The sequence below is a fragment of the Chaetura pelagica genome, unplaced genomic scaffold, assembly GCF_000747805.2.
Source record: "Chaetura pelagica isolate M959 unplaced genomic scaffold, ChaPel_1.0 scaffold176, whole genome shotgun sequence".
In the NCBI taxonomy this organism is placed as follows: domain Eukaryota; kingdom Metazoa; phylum Chordata; class Aves; order Apodiformes; family Apodidae; genus Chaetura; species Chaetura pelagica.
The window spans coordinates 2,086,046-2,106,812 of record NW_009953484.1 but is presented as its reverse complement, the minus strand read 5'-3'; the positions used below and the strand labels follow the sequence as shown (position 1 = coordinate 2,106,812).

General features: G+C 38.7%; 1 protein-coding gene across 1 annotated transcript in view; it reads left to right on the top strand.

Annotated features, from left to right (window-relative positions):
* The window catches only part of BBS7 (Bardet-Biedl syndrome 7), a 24,813-nt gene extending 4,953 nt beyond the window's left edge, over nucleotides 1–19,860 (top strand). The window contains exons 2-19 of the mRNA XM_009998571.1: nucleotides 27–92; nucleotides 882–944; nucleotides 1,853–2,028; nucleotides 2,656–2,842; nucleotides 3,533–3,605; nucleotides 4,538–4,654; nucleotides 5,978–6,108; nucleotides 7,167–7,251; nucleotides 8,937–9,039; nucleotides 9,615–9,807; nucleotides 11,293–11,367; nucleotides 13,352–13,417; nucleotides 15,024–15,163; nucleotides 16,092–16,256; nucleotides 17,307–17,416; nucleotides 17,523–17,626; nucleotides 18,996–19,119; nucleotides 19,724–19,860. Of these exons, the coding sequence (XP_009996873.1) occupies nucleotides 27–92; nucleotides 882–944; nucleotides 1,853–2,028; nucleotides 2,656–2,842; nucleotides 3,533–3,605; nucleotides 4,538–4,654; nucleotides 5,978–6,108; nucleotides 7,167–7,251; nucleotides 8,937–9,039; nucleotides 9,615–9,807; nucleotides 11,293–11,367; nucleotides 13,352–13,417; nucleotides 15,024–15,163; nucleotides 16,092–16,256; nucleotides 17,307–17,416; nucleotides 17,523–17,626; nucleotides 18,996–19,119; nucleotides 19,724–19,860 (2,115 nt within the window). The remainder of the gene's footprint in view (nucleotides 1–26; nucleotides 93–881; nucleotides 945–1,852; nucleotides 2,029–2,655; nucleotides 2,843–3,532; nucleotides 3,606–4,537; nucleotides 4,655–5,977; nucleotides 6,109–7,166; nucleotides 7,252–8,936; nucleotides 9,040–9,614; nucleotides 9,808–11,292; nucleotides 11,368–13,351; nucleotides 13,418–15,023; nucleotides 15,164–16,091; nucleotides 16,257–17,306; nucleotides 17,417–17,522; nucleotides 17,627–18,995; nucleotides 19,120–19,723) is intronic.
* The last annotated feature ends 907 nt before the right edge of the window (nucleotides 19,861–20,767 follow it).

Below are 20,767 nucleotides of genomic sequence, written 5' to 3'. Positions count from 1 at the left end.
CGGGTGAAGGGTGTGTCTGTCCGCAGGCGGGGGTGACGGCGCAGAAGACCATGAGGCTGCTTCCCGCCTCCGGGAAGAAGGCGACCCAGAAGGTAGCGGCCGTGGGCATCGCCAGCAGGAGCTGGGGCGGGCTCTGGAGGAGGTTTTTCTGGTTGATAGCACGTAGAGTGGATGAAACATTCCTCTTTTAATCTTCCTTAATACAAGTTCTCTACGGCTACCTGAAAGGAGGTCGTAGTGAGGTCTCTTGTCCTAAATAACAAGTCATAGAGCAAGAGGAAATGGCCTGAAGTTCCAGGGCAGGTTTAGATTGGGTATTAGAAGAAATTTCTTCATTGAAAGGGTTGTTGGGCACCAGAACAGGCTTCCCAGGGAAGTGGTGGAGTCACCATCCCTGGGGCTGTTTAGAAGAGGAGTCGATGTGGTGCTGAGGGACACGGTTTAGTGGTGGCCTTGGCAGTGCTGGGCTCATGGTTGGGCTTGATCTTAAAGGTCTTTTCCCACCAGTACATTTCTGTGAAAATTATGTAGGAAAACCCTTGGTGCATTTTTTTGTTTAATAGTAAGTTCTCAATATGAAAATAAAACTTTTCCCAAACAGGCCTTTTTTGGAGTGTTCCATCTGATGGTTTACAACTAGAAGCAAAAAAAGGGTTGTCAGTGCTGTCACTTCACCTGTCATTCTGGGGCTTTAGTGTTCTATTTATAGCAGTTTATCTAGCTTCCTAAAGCTAGATAAACTTACATATAACTATGTAAACTAAGTGCTGTAGTATTAGAAATACCTAAATACATGGAATTATGGTTAATATAGGAAAAGCATTATTTAAGAAACATTTATGCATGTAATTAAAAGATAATGCTGTATTGCACTTTTGAAGGTGGTTGTTGGAGATCAGGATGGGGTCGTTACGTGCTTTGGCATTAAAAAAGGGGAAGCTGTGGTAAGTGGAAATGTTCCCTTTAAAAATGTTTTTTTTACATATTCCTGTTGAAGAACTGTGAAGCTCTGTTTTTATTGACATGGGAAATAAGGTATCTGGGGAAAAGTGTGTGGGTAGAGCTGTGGACTGATGCCAAGTAGTGATGAGGGCATGCTGATTTCATACCTGGACAAGCATAGGGTCCTTCACAGTTGTGGAGTCAGAAACTAGTTTATCCAGTCACAAAAAAAAAGTCAGTTTAATGTCTTTGCTTCCCAGTTCATTTGGAATGTAGCCTTGTATACATGTGGCTGTTACTGTGACTGGACAAAAACCCACAGTGAGTCGTGTGGGTCACCTTAAGGGATTTTGACAGACTGGTTGCTTTTTATGACTAGACTTATGCCCAGCAAAATAAAATGTGATCATTTTATTTTTTCTCCCACTGAGAAAGATCATAGCTCATAAGGACTCTAGCAGTGCAAATCAATCTGTGTAATCTTTCTGTGTTTAACATGTGAGAGGGAGAGAGTCCTGTGTATATGTGGTGTTCTTAAAAACCTCATACACAAACAAAAAACGGCTGAATTTTTCCTGTGGATGAATGACACTGAAATACTGGTCTAAATTTACTATATTTTACATCTTTTTATATTTATTGACTTATAATATGGCTGACTGCTTTGTGGAGGTGTCCCTGCCCACACAGAGGGGTTGGAACTAGATGATCTTTAAGGTCACTTTCGACTCAAACTGGTCTATGATTCTATGGTGACTCAGAAGAGAAGTGTATAGATTATTTTTCTCTTCATCTAATCCATAGTATCCTTACTTTTCCCAGAAATTCTAGAACAAGTTTATTATCCTTTATCTTAAAGATTACCATAAACATGATACTGTGATGATGAAAATTGCTTTTCTATTTACAGCCAGTGTTCAAGACACTGCCAGGCCAAAAAATTGCGCGATTGGAGTTGGGAGGAGCTCTTAATACACCACAGGAAAAAATTTTTGTGGCTACAGGATCAGAAGTGAGAGGTTTCACAAAAAGAGGGAAGCAGTTTCTTTCATTTGAAACTAACCTCACTGAAAGCATCAAAGCCATGTATGTATGGTATTCTGCATTTCTTTCAAAGCCATAACAGATTCTTAGTTTCTTATTTTATGAAATATTTTTGACTGTATTGAGTACTTGTAGGTAACACTAGGTGCCAGTCCAGCTTTAGCTTGAGCCATGATATGTAGGAAGGGACTTAGAAACTCATGGTGAAATTTGGAAAGTGTAGGGGCCTTGGGTGGGGTCTGGAGGCACTCATGTCAGTGCCAGTGTAGGTGAGCAGAGCTGGGGTTTCTGCCATGGTGTATCATGTTCAGATACCCTTCCTGTAGCAGAACAGGCAAAAATACATCTTTTTTCTTTTTTTGCATTGTGTTGTAAGATGCTGCTGGATATAAACTGGTGTGAGAAGAATGGTATCAGAAAAATATATTAATAAAATTTCCATCAAGATACTCTTAAAACATTCCGTGAAGACAAAAGAGGAAATTTGAGAGCTACAGAAATCCTATGGTTTTAGCATTCGTAAGAAACTTCTCCTATAAGCTGAAACATCTTGCAGGGCCCACTGATGCCTTGAATCTGCAAGTGGCAGTGTGTGCATACAGTAGGGCTAAAAGACTGTCACTGCAGCTGTACTGGGAAAATGCTACAGGAAGTGTTTTCTCTTTTCAGGCATATTTCAGGAGCAGATCTCTTTCTTTGTGCAAGCTACATCTATAACCATTACTGCGACTGCAAAGACCAGCACTACTACCTATCAGGAGATAAAATCAATGATGTCCTCTGCCTTCCTGTAGATAAAGTGAATTGCATTACACCAGTACTTGCATGTCAGGATAGAGTCCTCAGAGTTTTACAGGTTAAAATACTTGTTTATGTTTCATGTATTTTGGACTAGCTCTTAAGGGAATCAGTGTATCAGTGTGCTTAAATGTCATAAGGATAAAATATATTGTTTCTTATTTGGCAGTGTTACTGTCTGTAATGCTGGTACCTAATTTATTTTTTTCAAAGGAAAATAGCTACTATAAACTTGCTAAATGAGGATTAATAAAACCACTATAAGTAGGTGGTTGAAATTCATAGGTGGAAGTAGGTAGCAAATTGGTCCCTTCTAAATAAAAGTGCTCACTTTTATTTATGTATTTATATTTATTTATGTATTAGATGTCTCTACTAGATAAGTCTTTTCTAGTTTGGAAGTTCATGGTCTTGCAAATTACTGTTGAAACAAGTCCAAGTGATACTAAGTGGTTTAACAAAAGTATTTGCTGGGAAAATTTGCAGATTATTTTTAATAATAACACATTTCAAGAGTCCTCTATGTCATTTATGTAAACTTTATGCTGTTTTGGTTTAGAAATCGTTCTCCTGTAGGTATTGGGAGTTTGTGTAAGTGAAGCACATCCATTACTGTTATTTATAATAATTCTGCCCTTATGCTTGTGGGATTTTGTTCTGGCTTGTTTTTTGTTTTGGTCAGTGTGTTTTTGTTTGGTTTTTTGAGGTTTTTTACAAAACTCACTCAAGATGGTTCTCTTTTCTTTAGGGATCTGATTTACTCTGTGAAGTAGAAGTTCCTGGACCACCTACTGTTCTTGCTTTAAACAATGGAAATGGGGGTAACAAGATTTTTAATATAGACATAACTAAATAGTATTATATTACTGCATTTTAAAAATTTTATTGCTTGTATTTGTTAATTACCTTTTGCCTCGATTTTAAGCTGATGTTACAAATGCAGCAGAAAACAGTTACGTGAAGTCATTTCTTACATACAAATATATACACACATGAGCCTATTCTAGACAGTTCCAAATTATATTCACATTTAATTGAAAGCCTCTTAGAAGAGCAGTGAGGTACAAGGTGGTCTCATTGTGTAAATAAAAACTGGACTTTTGGGGGCCTTGTCAAATGTTCTGTGCTTCTCACACCTGGATTTCCAGCAGTAGAATGGCTAGTTATATCCATCGATGGATGGATGAGAATATTGAGTAGAGCTCACGTAAACTAAAGACTGTGGAAAGATCAAGCTTAAAATAGTTGATCATCCTTTTGGCTAATCTGTTCTAACCTAATAGAAATCGCTTTACTGTGTTAATCTGGTGCTTAATTTAGTTTCAGTTAGATTGTGTGACAACGACATTCAGGGCTGGTTTGGAAAAGGAGTTGTTACTTGCTTGAGTCTTTTCCAAAACACTCACTGTTGGATGGGTGTTCTGAACAGATCTTTGTTTCTGTTCTGTAAAGGCAATTTAATAGCCTATCTTTGCTGAAATTTCAGTTATTGAATTATGAGTGGTTTTTAAGCAGCTGCACTGCAGGGAGGTATTCATACACAGAGCGGTGATAGCCATGAAGAAATTATCAGTGCAGGTGCAGTTTTCATGTATCTGGTTTTGTTTATAAAGCCTGACATTCCTGTTGCACAGCACTAATGTTAGTATTTTCTTTTTCCCTCAGGCTGTAGAGTGTAACTACAGAATACTTTCAACTCTTTTAAATTGGTGTCCTTGCTTTTATCAAGTCTAAATGCAGTTCATGTGTTTAGGTGACTCTGGAGAAGAAGTTGTGTATGGAACTTCTGATGGGAAACTGGGTCTTATCCAGATCACTGGTTCCAGCCCTGTACCTAAGTGGGAGATTGGAAATGAAAAAAAGAGAGGAGGTAAGTGTCTCAATCTTTTGCTCTTCAGCCTTCCAGCATATCTGAGGCTTTATTACAAGTGTAATAATCAGGAAATCTTATTCATAAATATATTGGAGGCATGTTGTAGTTATGTCAGTATTGATATTGTTATGAGTAAATTCTCTTTAATTCTTCCGGTTTTCTTATAAACAGTTTTAATAAATCCGTTTTGTGTTGGGTTTTTTGTTCATATGGTTACCCATACTTTACTATGCTTCTGTTGTTACAGTATATGTAAAGTGGCATGTGTGAAACAGTGTTGATCCATATATGTATGGTTACTTGAGGTTCTTATCATTTGATGACTATTTCTAAGTGCAAATATACCTGCCAGATTTTTCAGATGTGCAGTGGTCTCTTCAGAGGAAAGGCTAGCATCTTCCCTGCAAGACTTGGGTTGGTTTGGTTTTTTTTGTTAAAAAAGAAAAAATAAGGGTTTTATTCTGAAGATGGAATAAAGCTCAACAACGAGACTAAACTGAACAGAACCTAGTGTGACACTCTCCCTGTTTTAGCCTTGGCATGCTGCTTCTGCAGCATCTATTCATCTCTACTCCTTTGTAAAGGAGAAGTCCAATAATAGATTATACTACTTCCAAAAATTGTATTATCATGTAAAAGCAATTGCCGAATTATTTTCTTCAGATGCTTCCTAATGTGTCCTTACTCTTCATATAAAATATGAAGGAGTCCTAAAAGTTAAATTCCATCTAGTTTTTCTTACTAATACTTTTACAAAATCTCTCACTGCTTTTTCCTTCTTCCAGGCCCTAACTCTCTTTCCTGTCTCACCACGATTAGCCCTCACAGGCTGATTCTACATATGCGAGTGAGTTTGGGCCACTGATGTGTTAAGGAGCAGTACCTAGTCCAGGTCTGGCACAAGTCACAGCCCCCTCTCTGTCACTTTAACCAGCATCCCTAGTGGTCCTTTGACCAATAGTTTTAAGTCAACTGCAGGAAGCAAGGAATGCTTGCTTCTGGCCAGGTTACAGTGGTGTGGACGGACAAATAGTTCATCTGGAAGAAATACACCCCTCAAAAGTGAGGTATCTGAACATAAGAAGGGGTTTCTGTTCAGTGTTTTTCACCAAGGGAACTGTAGTGGTTTTGATTTGGAATTGGTTACTCTAAAACCCACTGTACTATCTTGAGCCTCAGAGGCTTCAGCCCCCTAGTGGACTCGTCCAGAAGTAGTATTAATAAAACTAAAGCCGACCAAGAGTCTCTTCCTGTGGCCCGTGGATTATTGTGTCATATTTATCAAGGTGAAATAAATTATTTCGTTTTCTTTTTCATTAGGTATCTTATGTATTGATAGTTTTGACATTCTGGGAGATGGAGTTAAGGAATTACTCGTTGGACGAGATGATGGAATGCTAGAAATCTATAACTTTGAGAGTGCAGATGAGCCTGTCCTTCAATATGACCATGTAAGCCCACATTCATCACACTTGTCTTTGCTGGAAAAAGGAATTAAAAAAAAAATAAAATCTGTAATTTAAAACCTAAAGTATTTCAAAGGTCATTGCTACTAAAATGTGTATTTTATTTTTAATTTTATGAGCTCTGTAATGTTGACAATATGAAGTTCAAAGCACTATCTTTCACCAGAGCGGGCAGTGATAGGACAAGGGGTAATGGTTTTAAACTGAAAGAGGATAGATTTAGGTTAGACATCAGGAAGAAATTCTTCACCATGAGGGTAGTAAGGTGCTGGAATAGGCTGCCTAGGGAGGTTGTGGAAGCCCCCTCCCTGGAGGTGTTCAAGGCCCGGTTGGATGAGGTTTGTGCAGCCTGGTCTAGTGTGAGGTGTCCCTGCTCATAGCAGGGAGGTTGGAACCTGATGATCTTTAAAGTCCCTTCCGACTTTAACCATGCTATGATTGTACCTTAATATTTAAAAAACAGAAAGTGAAATAGTCCTGATTTAAGCAAAAATCAAAATAGCGCAGCGGGTACATTTAGTTCTGGCTCTGTTGACTACTGTAGTATCTCCTGGGTGAAATCTGGTACTGTGCTTCTCTCTCAATGAAAAAAACAACTCCATGTTGTGTATAGTCTGTGTTTTACATTTAAAATGCTAAATGTAAGCTGTCAGGACTTTACTGAGCATAATTACTTTGGTACTGAATTGTTTAAAATAATAGATTGGATGCATAGTGACTATATCAGCCTTCAGTCAGATTGCTAATTCCTGCTATGAAAATATTGTTCATCAGTGTTTTGCTTTAAACTGCTTTTTAATCTCTTTTTAATGCATAGTAGAATCAGAATGCTTTTGTTAAACTCCCCCTGACTTAGCTGTGATAGTCATCAGTGAGCTTATTTTTTTGTAGGTCTAGATATTGTGCATCTATGTAGGTATTTTCTGAATCAGGTAAAAGGAGGAGTACAGCCCTTAAACCCTCCTCCCCAAAAAACCCAACAACCCAGACTTCTAAAATGAGTGCAGTGATATTTCCCTCTGTTTGAATGTGTTTATTTGAAGGCTTTATCAGAGAGCATTGCATCAATCCAGGGTGGCTGTGTAGGAAAAGATGGCTATGATGAAATTTTAGCATCCACGTATTCAGGTAAGCTTCATATCACTCAGAAAATCTCACATGTGGTGATGTGATAAAAATGAAGCAGGCTTTGTTGTTAGTGCATTTTGTATCTCTTAACTGTTGTTTTTTTTCTTATGGGAGCCAGGATAATGTTTGGTTGAAAAGATCAAATTTAATATTTACACTTCAGAAATTTTTCCTACACTTAAACTGTGCTTTTATATTTTAAGATTGTCATAATGTGTTCAGTGGTGTAACAGAATGGCTGGTTATTCTCTGGTGTAGACTGCTGCCTAACTGTGGTGAAATAATTACTGTGTTATGTCTGAAGGAATTACTTACAATTGTTTGGGTTTTAAAATATTGATGGACTTGCATATATATATTTTTTTTTTTCCCGGTCTTGCATGTAATTTCCTTCCTTTTCAGCTTCTTAGGGCTTTAAATGGGATTGATTTTGCAGTTAGTAGAAAGTAAGGCTTCCCCACGTGAGGTGTCTGAGCAGCCCCCCTCTAGGGTTTGAAGCTATTGTTCTGACTGTCACAGAGGCCATGATAAACAGACTGCATATGTTAACTGCTGGCAGCTAAAATATTAATAATTATCTTTGTTTATCTTCAGTGCTAAAAAAATTAATGTACTGAAACCTCTCACATTCAAAATCACATACTTCAGCAAGATACAATTTTCAGACAGTTATTGCAAAGCAACCGTGTCCAAGCACCTCTTTTAAATAGTCTTTGTATGGTTAAAAGACTTCTATGCCTCACCTCGTGTGAATTGTTCTGGTATGATGATAGGCTGCAACAATACTGTGGCCAAAGTACTTTGTGGCTTCCTTCAGTGGGAATGTTATAACGATCTGTGAATCATAGAAGAAAGAAAAACACAAAAGCCTGTGTTCACCTATGGGTTTTCAAAGGTGAACTGTGGTAGGAGGTGCAGTAACCTAAGTGGTAGATTTTGGCAGATCTGGAAAAGTTATGCTCAGAGCAGTAAAAGTCATATTTGAAGCCTGGCACTGTAGGACTTCTGTGGACTTCTAAAGGTTGATGCCTCATCGTTGGGCTTTCTTGAAGTAGATAGCTAAGGCATGTGAAAGATTGTGGACAAATCAGCTTTTATGGTGCATTTTATAATAATGCTGTCTTAATGTTTGCATGCATTAGATGAGGTAACTAGAGCTTTAAACACCCATTCAGGTCTGCGTATCATACCTCAGGTGTCAGGATACAATCAATTATCCTTTGCTTTTATGAGTAAATATAATTAAGTGTACAAAAAGATTATTTGTTTTTCCACTTCAGCTGGCAGCATTCAATCTCAAAGCACACTGTGCAACATACACTTTACTATAAACACATTGCACAGCTTGTTTTGTTTTGTTTCCAACTATAGTACTGCCAATTTGTTTGTTTTGTCAGAGAAATGGGTGGGAAAAAATTTAAGACCTCAGTTAAAAATTGACACAGGGATCTACTGCTCAAAGTACTTAATGAAAAGAATAAGTAATATTTTCGAGTCTGTAAGAATGAAACCCATAAGAAAATCATGCTCAGTGTCTAGATTAATTCTCCAAATAAAAGATTAAATTAAAGCCTTGATTCTCTCTGCCTAGTGTCTGTAACAAACATCACTCTACACATACAAAAGCTGAGTGTAGGCTTTGCTTTATAGCTTATAAGGAATATAAACTTCATATATTGGTTTAGGCTGGCTGACAGGACTGACTACAGAACCTGTCCATAGAGAAGGCGGATCAGGTGAAGAACTAAAATTAAGTCAAGAAATGCAGAGCAAGATTTCATCCTTAAGGTAATTACACTAGAAAGACATTTAAATTGATGAATTAAAATGTTAAAAGCTGAAATGTCATCTTTCCTTCCTATCTCACTTGATTTTCTGTATCATTAATATATCTCTAAGTAGAATCAAGCCTTTTCCAAGCAGAAATGAGTAGCAGCCTCATTTCACAGCCTCTTTGTGGCTTGCCTTCACAAAATTATATTTTAATGCCTTCTTCCTCAGTATCAGCAAGAAAATATTCCCTTCTTCCATGCTGCTTGTAGCTTCCAAATGATGGGAGGAAAGTAGTTGCTAGCATATAATTCAAAATGTGTTGTACTCCTGAAGGAAGAAGGTTGTTCTTTCCTGTGACTCATCTAAATCTTCTTTTTGAAAATTACAGTAGAATCTACATTTTCATGTGATACATAGTTTATACGTTATATTTGTTGTGTATGTGGAAGGGGAGTCACCAGTCACTTCTGGTTGGAAAATTGTGGACAGAAGATAAACATGATTGCCTTGCAAGCCTAATCTACCTAATTTCTAGGGTAGCTTTTACAGTTGGTTTTTTTTAGACATTATATGTGGTTTCCATTTTCTAGGAATGAATTGGAGCACTTACAGATGAAAGTACTTCAGGAACGTGAAAAATACCAGCAATCTGCTCAGTCCAGTACTGCTGTTTCATCAGTACCTGCATTTAGTGTGAATGATAAGTTTACATTAAATAAGGATGATGCTAGCTACAGCTTCATCTTGGAGGTGCAGACAGCTATAGATAATGTCCTGGTACAGGTGAGTGTTGGTTTTGTTCTTGCTGAGTTTCTTGATATCTAAATAAAATGTTCAGAGACTTTCTAGTTTAAAAAGCTGAGTAACAGTATCTTAAGTATGTGAATTTTCAAATGCATGAACTGTTATATGAGGGCACTGAAGCATATAGCCTTGCAGTGTTGAAGTGACTCTTGTAAAAGCTTGTTAGGGAACAAGTGCAACTTAATCCTTCATTGAACAGAGCAACATTGCAGTACTACTGAAACAGCCCAAAAATGCCTGCTGTACTAGCAGGTTTCTGTATAATTCTGGGTTTTTGCTTTTAGGTGTCTCTCTTGATTTAAAACATCAATTCAGTCTCAAGTCTTAAATGAGGTGCAGAATCTCAGTTGCCAGTTAAGTAACTGCTGTACTGGGAAATTAATTTTAGAATGGTATGAGCCATCTGTACACTTTGAGTGTGGAACAGCATCTGATGTGCCTGCAATTGATGATTAATGCACCTGCCACATAGATCAACCTTAATCAGTTATTCCTCCTACTGCATCAGCTGAAAGTAATGTTATCTCTGGTAGTCAGAAAGAGTAGTGGTACTGAATTACCTTCTTTTGGGACATGCATGGGAAGGAAAAATTTGTCAAGGAGGAATTTGTGAAGTGAATTTGCTGTAACAAGTTGGTGACAACTACTGTAGGATTTTGGTTTTCATTTTTTAATAAAAAATATTTCTTATTCAGGTTGTTAGTAGAGCCCTGCTAAGCTACAGCTAATATGCAGCTCTATTGTATCTGCTGTTAAGTGAGGAAAAATGAAATTATTTAATCTAGGCTTGAACTTAGTGCTTTATATTTCTTAAAAAAAAAAAAAAAAGCCATGTCTGGTATTTCTGTCCTGTGAGAAAAGAATTAAGCTGTTTTAGAATGTTTTTCGGAAGCATGGTGCATGTTTATCAGTGTTTCTTGACACTTATATGAAGTTATAAAGTAGTACCAAATCAAGTAATTAATCATTCTAATACCATTTAATCTCATTATCAAAACAGTGTTGTATTTAATTTTAATTCCAGTGGAAACATATCTAGATAAGAAGTGGTGTCTATCAGAAGTGTTATTGTAAATAAAAGGATTATTAATAATTATGTAATACACTCCTTGGTTTCCTGAATGAATACTGTAATCCCCCTGTTAAAACAGGGAAACACTTCAATGATGAAGATACTTGATGCATATGAATGAAGTTTACTTTCATGTCTGAAAGACAGTTGTGCATCTTACACTGAAGCTGTACACCAGCCACAGAAGAGTTCAGGACTCTCTGTAGGAGAAGAAGAGAAAGAACATCATTTTCCAGGATTAAGTAGTACAATGTGTCTGTTTGGCTGTTACCTCTTGGATGAAGCAGTCATTGACTCTCATTAAAGTAATTGATGGCAGTTAGAGGATAAATGCATTAGAAGCTGCTCAGGAACTTAAGCTCTTTATTTTTCCTTCCTCATGTGTTCTGCAGAGTGATGTACCAGTAGACTTGCTGGATGTAGACAAAAATTCTGCTGTTGTTAGTTTTAGCAGCTGTGATTCTGAGGTGAGTGAAACAACAGAGGCTGAATGAGGAAAGCTCTTAATATTGTATGTTAAAAATAGAATTTCGATTTATATATTTGTAATTTAAAATATATTGAGTTAAACTAAACTTTTAGTAATTTTTGAGAGCTCAGCTTCATTAGATATACTGCAGAATCATAGAATGGTTTGTGTTGGAAGTGACCTAGGAGATTATCTAGTTCCAACCCCCCTGCATGGGCAGGGACACCTCCCACTAGACCAGGTTGCTCCAAGCCCCATCCAACCTGGCCTTGAACACTTCCAGGGAGGGAGCATCCACAACTTCCCTGGGCAACTTGTGCCAGTGTCTCACCAGCCTCACATTAAATACTTTTTTTCCTAATGTCTAACCTAAATCTTCCCTCTTCCAGTTTAAAACCTTTACCCATTGTCCTATCACTACACACCCTTGTAAAAAGCCCCTCCCCCGATTTCCTGTAGCCCCTTCAGGTCCTGGAAAGTGCTATAAGATCCCCCTGGAACCTTCTCTTCTGCAGGCTGAACAGCCCCAATTCTCTCAGCCTGTCTCCATAGCAGAGGTGCTCCAGTCCTTTGATCATCTTTGTGGCCCTTCTCTGGATTTGCTCCAAGAGCTCCCTGCCTTTCCTGTGCTGAGGGCTCCAGAGCTGTACACAGTGCTCCAGGTGCGGTCTCACAAGTGTGGAGTAGAGGGGCAGAATCACCTCCCTCAAACTGCTGATGACCACACTTATTTCAATGCATCCCAGGACACAGTTGGATTTCTGGGCTGCAAGTGCATGTTGCCAGCTCATGTTGAGCTTCTCATTGGCCAGCACTCCTGGGTCCTTCTCCTCAAGGCTGTTCTCAATCCATTCTCTGCCCAACCTGTAATTGTGCCTGGAATTCCTCCAGCCCAGGTGCAGGACCTTGCACTTGGCCTTGTTGAATTTCATGAGGTTGGCATGGGCCCACCTCTCCAGCCTGTCAGGGGTCCTTCTGGGTGGCATCCCTTCCCTCTATGGTGTCAACTACCCCACCCAGCTTGGTATCATCAGCAAACTTGCTGAGGATGCACTCAGTCACACTGTCCCTGTCACTGACAAAGATGTTAGGGTGAATTAGGAGCTAGCAGCAGGTCTTGATACACAGCAAAGCTAAACATGTGCAAAAGGATCCAGAACCAACTGCTCTCACTCTTTTTTCCTGCCTGATCAGGAATGCAAATACATGGAGTATTGCTCTTTTCTCTGGGTTTGCCAGCATCACATTAATTTACTTTGAAGTAATTTAAGAGAAGAACATTATATTTCTTACATAGTGTATCTCTTAAAGCCCTTTAGAATGTGAAAATTCTGTTGTCTGGCACGTCATATCTTACAGTCATTTTTAATATAGTAATTATAAACTTAATTACTTATAAAATTACTAATGATGGTTAGGGCTGGGGGAAATCCAGAAACTACCTTAGCATCTGAAAATCTTGGGTGAACTCTTTTTCCTTGTAACTGTGTTGTAGTATTTTAGTTTTAAGAACTAAACTTGCACATCATTAGTTTACCCTGGAGCTTTCAGAAATCAACTTTTTATTTTAAGTTTCTTGTAATTCATGATAATAACTTTAGCTTTTTTGGATGTGTTCATTACTGTTCTTACTTTGGTTTTTGCTTGTTGGACTGATACTGCAGGTGTGAGGGGCTGGCTGACAGATAAATTCTTCAGATGAAAAACACGATACCTGTATAGTTTTCATGGTGGTACTAAAGAGTATAAGAGGCTTTCGTTGATTGTTTTTCCTATATAGAGAATTTTTTAAAAATGCTACCATCATTAAAATTGGAATATTCAAGGGAATCAAAGATTACTGGTTTATGTTTAACTTTTGTAAAATAGCTGTTCATAAGTAGCAAAAACCTCGCTGTACATGTTTACAGTTCAAACCAGTAGAACGTTTGTGAATCCACAGACCTGTTTTGTACTGTTTTCTGGTTCTTTTCTGTTCACAGCCAAATAGCAACTTTCTTCTTGCGACTTACCGATGCCAAGCAAATACTACCAGGCTTGAACTTAAGGTAAAGTGCTCCAAAATATTTTTCAGAAAAAATTAATTATTATGTAGGTGTCTTCTTAGGACTGGAGGGATCTCTATCTGGAACGATCAATCCAATTTCTACCGCTTGTTGTTACCTGACAACCTTCTAATCTGGGGCTTGTGTTCCTTTGTATTTGTCTGTAGAGTTTCTTAAGCCTTCTAAAAATGTGTTGCTTCAGAGGAGAGCCTGGGGTCCTTCTCAAGTGTCCCTAGGATGAAAGTAGTGGGGAAATCACAGATTGTGAAAATGCTTGATTCTGGAGACAGTGTGTGGAACTTAAAGTGGAGAGAGGCATGGGAAAAGAAAACAACCTCTGTAACTGTTTGTCCTTGGAACTGTTTGGAGGAGTTATGCTGAGAAGTAACCAGGGAATAGAGACTGGATTTGTATTCTGGAGAAGCAGCAAGTCCAGTAATTCCACACTTACTACATTAGCAGCATATGGGTTCTTAGGGGTTTGTTTTTAATGAGCTGCCAAATTCACATGTTTTGCTGATACCACCAGGGGAAGTGGTGAAGGAAATCATGATTAGGAAATCCTCACCATGCACACAGGCTCTAGGTTTTCTCTCAAGTAGTTGCCTGAGGCCTCCTAATTTGATACGTTTTTGTTTACCTAAAGCTCTCAGTGGAAAAATCATCATTATCAATTTAAGCCTGTATTAGATGTGGGGAAATTGGGGGTTGATACAGCTTTTAAGTCTTTGTGATTTTATTTCCAAATAGAGCTCTTTACTAACCTGTATTTGTTAGAAACACTGAAGTGGATGGTCTTCCTGCAAAACACTGCCTTCTGAGTTCTGAGACCCTATAAAACAGGGGACATAAACAAAGTTATAAAGCAAACCTGTACTGGAATTCCAGTCTGCTCTTTTTTTCCCATTGTATAAAGGTGTTCCAGTAGCTTTTCTGCCTACTTGGGCAGCTGTGTTGGTACTACAGGTGGGGATCTTCTGTTTCTTGTCAATTCTGTGTGAATGGCAGACTTACTAGTGCACTTTGTGTAACTGGTCTCAGCAGAGAAGTGCTTAATGCTCTGCTGTGTCCTCAGAGGTGTGGAGAGTGTGTACTGTGTCTTGAATGTGCTTGCACGTCCTGCTTGTTGGGTATTCTGTGAGTTGAACTGAAATTTGGCGTCTTACTTTTCCAAAAATAGCTCAGTAAGAACTTTGTTATGAAGAGATGAACACATATTTTGAAATTCATTTTGCTGTTTTAAGTTCTTTTATCTATTCTTTGCTGTCAACTGCTACAGAAGGTATTTTTTCCTCAGTTGTTTTGTTTTACTGGAGAATTAGAAACAAGATACAGACTTTTTTATTTTAACTGATCAGAAAGTAAGTTAGCAGGTTTTATTTTCTTAATATTTTATTCATCTAACATAGCAGCACTTCATCTAGTTTTAAAACATTCCTGATCTGCTTTATTCGTAACGGCACTATCAAGCATGTAGTACTCTAAATATTCTTGAAGCACTACAGTCTTTCTTTAACATATTTTTAATACCCATCAATTTTCAAAATTGTGGTGAATTAATCTTTTCCCTTTTGTTCTTTTTTTATGGGTTCTGCTTTTATTTCTGCAGGTTCGATCGATTGAAGGACAGTATGGGACACTTCAAGCATATGTAACTCCAAGAATTCAACCAAAAACCTGCCAAGTTCATCAATATCAAATTAAACCACTTTCTCTTCATCAGAGAACTCATTCTATTGACCTTGACAGGTATTTGAATAGAAAAATTGATGCCTTTTTCCCTTGAAAAACTGACACAATCCAGTTGAAACAGCGTTTACTCTGTGTACTTAAGTGTGTCATTCCTAAAAATTTACCTACAGTTTTGAGCCTGTAGTTACATTTTATGGATTTTCTGACAGAAAATACAGGTTTAATGCATTCCTACTTTTCTTGCTGTCTTTTATCCTTGTTTTCAGGTTATTTTCCATTTTACTGACCTTGGTTACAGTGCAGCCCCAGGTGTTCCTAGAGCTGAGGGTGTGGTAGAAGGGAGACTCTTCTGAGTTACTAACCGCAGGCTTTTCACTTTCAGCCTCATTCTCCTCTCCACCCTTTTCATGTAATACTTTCCCATAGCTAATTTGGCTACAAAACTGAGCCAAGACCAACTACCCCCCATCTGTCTGTTAGTAACCTAGTTTTATGCAATTTCTACTTGATTTTTCCCCACCCTCAGCCGACATACTGTATTGCTACCAAGGTATTTCTTGCTTGAAGACAAAACTGAAAGATTGAAGGAATGATACCAAATGCTTTTATGTGTAAATGCCTCAATGTACAAATGAGCTCCATTAAGTCTTGTTACTGATGTAAGTGCTGTGTCTGTGGTTTACAGCATGGGAGACTGGTGAGGCTCTTAGTCATACTTGCTGTGTTTCTCATCCAGTTCTGACATGCCCACTAGGAGATAAAACTTGAATGTACTCGTAGCTTTTTCTCCTGAAATAGAGAAAAGTAACCTGTAATCTGCAATATGTAACTACTTAGCAAGATACCTGACTTTTTACAGGGTGCTGATAAAAAGGAAACGACCATGTGAAAATACATTTTTTCATATGGATAACCAGAGCACTGCCAGTGCCCCTCCTTCAGAACTATTAACTTTTTTTTTTTCCTGTATGTCATAATGTCACAGGCCCATGAATACACTGATGCTCAAAGGCCAGTTCAGTTTTGCTGAGATTCACTCGTGGGTTGTGTTTTGCTTGCCTGAGGTGCCTGAGAAGACTCCTGCAGGGGAGAGTGTCACTTTTTATTTTCAGAACACCTTCCTGGGTACACAGCTTGAAAGTACTTACAGGTAAAATACAATTACTGAAGCCCAAGGTGACTACTCTGGGGCTTTTGTCTCTCATTCTTCACCAGTCTGCAAGGACCATGTCACTCACACCACTGTTCAGTTCTCTGCTCTCAGTCCCACCTAAACTCCCATTAAGGACAACAGGTATCTTTCTTAAAAAGGATTGTCAGACATTCTCAGGGGTGAGATCTATCCATAAAATATTAAAGAACTTGAATAATAGGATTTTTCTTGAATTGGTCAAAAACCCAAAATTTCCTGGGAGGAAAGGCTTGATCCATTTTTAAGATGATGGCTTTCTTTTACAATTTAAAGAAAATAGCTAAATAATATGGTGAAGTTACTATGTAATGCTTATTGTTTTCTAACTTCTTTTTTTTTTTCTATTGAGGAGCATAGTGAACTGAAATGTGATAAGGATTAAGCTGAGTACCTGTGTTTTCAGCAACTTATATTAGAGTTATTTCTGTGTTTAAGATTAGTACTCTGTTCTCAGATTAGTTATATCTTCCTTCAGCAAATTATATATTTCCACCTGAAAATGGAACTGTAAGGGGGAAGGAAATTAATTGTTGTAATTACACAAATTCCAGCCTTCTCCCAGCCTACCATACATGTTGTTTACTCGTAACGTAGAAAGTTGTTGGGTGGTGGTTTTTTTGAGGGGAAGGGAAGCTCTTGAAGCTTGCTGTTTGGCTTCAAGGCATTGCAATGATAAAACTTGGGAGGGATGAATACAGTCAGAAATCTTACTTGAATGACCCTAGTGCCCTACAGCAAAGATAACTGCCGTGTGTATAACTGAGATGTGTACACTGACACATTTACTGGAACAAACTGTTCTTTGTCTGGGATGATGCTGGGAAGGAGGGAATAGCATAGCTGTGTATACAGCCTCCTGGTACATGGAGAATAGGTACAGGCCTTACAGAGGTTGCTTTCTTTGATTTGGGCATTAATTTACAGGCTTTATGTTTTAACGTAGGGATAAATCTTAATGCACTGCATGTGTGTTTAAGTTTGTTTCCTTGACTTTTTCCTCCTTTTTAGAAAAGGTGAGGGATGTTTTAAGTCTGACAACATTTCTACAATATCTATCTTGAAAGATGTGCTTTCCAAAGAGGCTACGAAAAGGAAGATTAATCTCAACATATCATATGGTAAAGCTTTCTTATGTATTTTGCTGTCCTTGACTTCATTTTATATTCTTATAAATGGAATATGTATTATTCATTTGCTTGTTGGGTTTTTTTTATTCCCTATTAGACATAAATGAAGAATCTGTGAGGCACACATTAAAGCTTATCCACCCTAAATTAGAGTATCAGCAGCTGTTGGCCAAGAAGGTTCACTTAATAGATGCTTTGAGAGTAAGTATCTGAGCTCCTGTGGAAGAATTGCGTGTTGTCAGATACCACTTGAGCCCTAGGCCTCGAGTCAGATGTGTTTCATACTGGTATCTGTTCCCTTTCTATTCCCAGACATGTATTTTAATGAACTAAGACACAGACATCTTCAAATGCAATTCCTGTTTGTACTATATAACCAGTGAATAACGTGTAGGATTACTGACTGGTGTTGAGGATTGGGACAGTAGAAGGCAGCGAGCTTATGTTCTCTTTTTGCCTGCTTTTATTTTCCGATTCCTTCTTTGTCTCTTTCCACTAACCTCTAAAAGTTTTTTAGATCTGGGGATGATCATCCAGGCTAGGACGGACTTCCTTGCTTTGGAACTTGATCCTAGTGTGTTACAACTTCTAAATTACCTGTTTATTAATATTTTGCTTAATACCCTCGTCAGTGGTTGGTCCTTGGGACGTACCAGCTAGGCAGCTTGTCTCAGTTCTTGGACTTTTTCCAGCAACCACCATTCTACCATCAGAAACTTGCCATCATCTGTCTCTCTTGGTTTTTTTGTGGTGTTTTTTGGTTTTTTTTGAGAAGGAGAAGAGATGAAACTGGACAACCAATTCTCTTGTCCTATGGGGAAATAAAATCTTAGTTGTCAGAACTCTTCAGTTAGTAGAAAAATTGACTACCAGTGAGAATAGTGTGTATCGATATTATCACTAGAGGTATTTTACAGGGACTTGGATTTGGCAAACCAGGGAGGGAGATAATCTATTTTTAATATATGTTTAATAATAACATTGCTCATATTGCTTGTTTCAGGTGGTTTTTTTAGGCAGCAAATCTCCTTTGACAAATCTTTTTAACAGTTTTTTGGTTTTTTTATAACAACTTACTAATATGCAGTAAAATAATCTGATGATTGATGAGAGCTGTTATCCCGGCAGACTCACGGTGCAATTTATTACCTTTCATCTAAAAAAGAACAATATGGGGATGGGGGGGATAAAAAGATCTGTACTGTTGACCATCCTAAATCGGTAGACTCATTTAGAAGAGGTCTTTGCTGTTAAGATGAATGATACTTTTGGGATTAACTTGTACCTTTAGACTTAAGCATGTGCTGGGCTTTCCAGGAATTTATGTACTCTAAAAGCTGGAATACACAGGATTTTGAGAATCTAGTCTATGAAGTAGCAAATAACACCTGGAATGTCATTAGAAGACTAGAAAAGGAGGCACTTTGAAAATAACTCCTGCTAGTTTAGAAGGTTTAGATGCCTTGTTTCTGAAGTACTTCCTCCTGCCAGACCCAAGCTTAATTTCATCTTATTTTTATGCTATTGTGATAATTAACTGCTGTTAATGCTTATGTAAAATGTCTTTGAGGAATTACAAGTTCATGAAGGAAACGTGGACTTCCTGCTACCGAAGTACCGCAGCATTTTGGAAGAGGCAGATCAGCTGCTGGAAGAATACAAGAGACAACCTGCACATCTTGAGAGACTTTATGGTGTGTTGATCAATTCAGCTTTTTTATTTCAATGCGACTTCATGTTTGGAGAGCATGCTGGACATGTCTGAAATAGTTAGGAAGTCATTATTAGCAGAATTTAAGTAGTTTGGTAAGTGGGTACACTTGGGTAGCTTCAGAACAGCAGCAGCTATGTGAATATATATGTCTGGTCAGAAAACATCAGAAAAACATGGGGAGGGAAGGGAGACTTGCAGAAGATGATCTAATTTAGTGAAGAAAATCCTGTAAGCTCTGGTGTTCCCTGTACAGCTCTTGGGTCAGGGAATCTCTGCCAGACACCCACTTTCGTGAGCTCATGTATGCACAGCGTTGCCTGCCCTGTGATACAGCTCCTCTCTTTTAGTGTTTCAGGTGTGGGTAATTCTAAGGCAGAAATACACACTTCTGGAATGATGCTGGAATCTGGGCTATTCCAACAGTGGTTTGGGTTTGTTAAAATCATTGTTTAAAACACAGAGTTTAAAAGGAGTCTTGTCTCTAAACCCAGAATCAGCTAGAGTAGGTGGTATGTAATAATGCGTTGAGATACCTCGTAATGTAAAGAGGGTGAGTAATAAGTCCTGGGATTTTACCTTTGCAGGTATGATCACAGATCTCTTCATAGATAAATTTAAATTTAAAGGCACCAACGTGAAAACTAAAGTTCCTCTTCTTCTGGAAATTCTGGATGGCTGTGATCAAGATGGACTCGTTGCTTTTTTTGAGGCTGCAGCCTGACAAGGAAAAAGCAGACCCATTTTTTTATTATTATTTGTTATTATTATTTTTTAAATCAAGGCAGTTCAATGTTAAGACCAAAAAGCTTTTTAAAGAAAAACAGTCTTACTCTTTTGTTATACTGACAGCTCTTAGGTTTTATTCATATGATCACACTGACCACAGTAATTAACTTCCTTTCATATAAACTGTTGTGTGTTAAATGTACCCACAGTTTCTTTGTACACAGGCTTCCTTGTAGCTAAAGAAAACGTAGCTGTAAATGCCAAATACCGTTTTTGCAAAAATGTTCTCAGTACTGGCCACGGCTACGTGCAATAGTCTGTGGCATTAAACTTCCTCCGTGCTCCTCCTGTGTCTGTGTTCCTCATTGCAAAACTCCCAGTGTTTGGCACCTACCACCTTACTCCAAACTCGTTTGTATTTAAAAACAGGTGAGCCAGCTTGTGAAGGCAGAAAGGAAGTAAAACCCAGTAACGGTAGCCACTGAGGGGAGAGACGTTTTTCAGCAGGGCAGGACCAAGGTACTTTCCTCCCACCTTCCCTCCCGCTGCTGGGCAGGAGCAGGGGCAGGGCCTGACACCCCCCCAGGGCCGGGGGCACCTGCCAGGCCTGAGGGGGCTACAGGGGAGCTGGGGAGGCGCTGGTGACAAGGGTGTGTAGTGAGGGGACAATGGGTCAAGGTGCTAAACTGAGCGGGGAGATGGAGGTTGGACATGAGGAGGAAATTCCTGAGTGTGAGGGCGGTGAGATGTTGCCCGGGGCAGCTGTGCCTGCCCCCTCCGGACTGCTCAAGGGCAGGGAGGACGGTGCTCAGGCGGGACGTGTCCGTGCCCATGCGGGAAGCCGATATTCCCTCCCACCCTGATCGCATCCAGCCCTGCCCGCGCCGCCCCGCTCCGCGCCC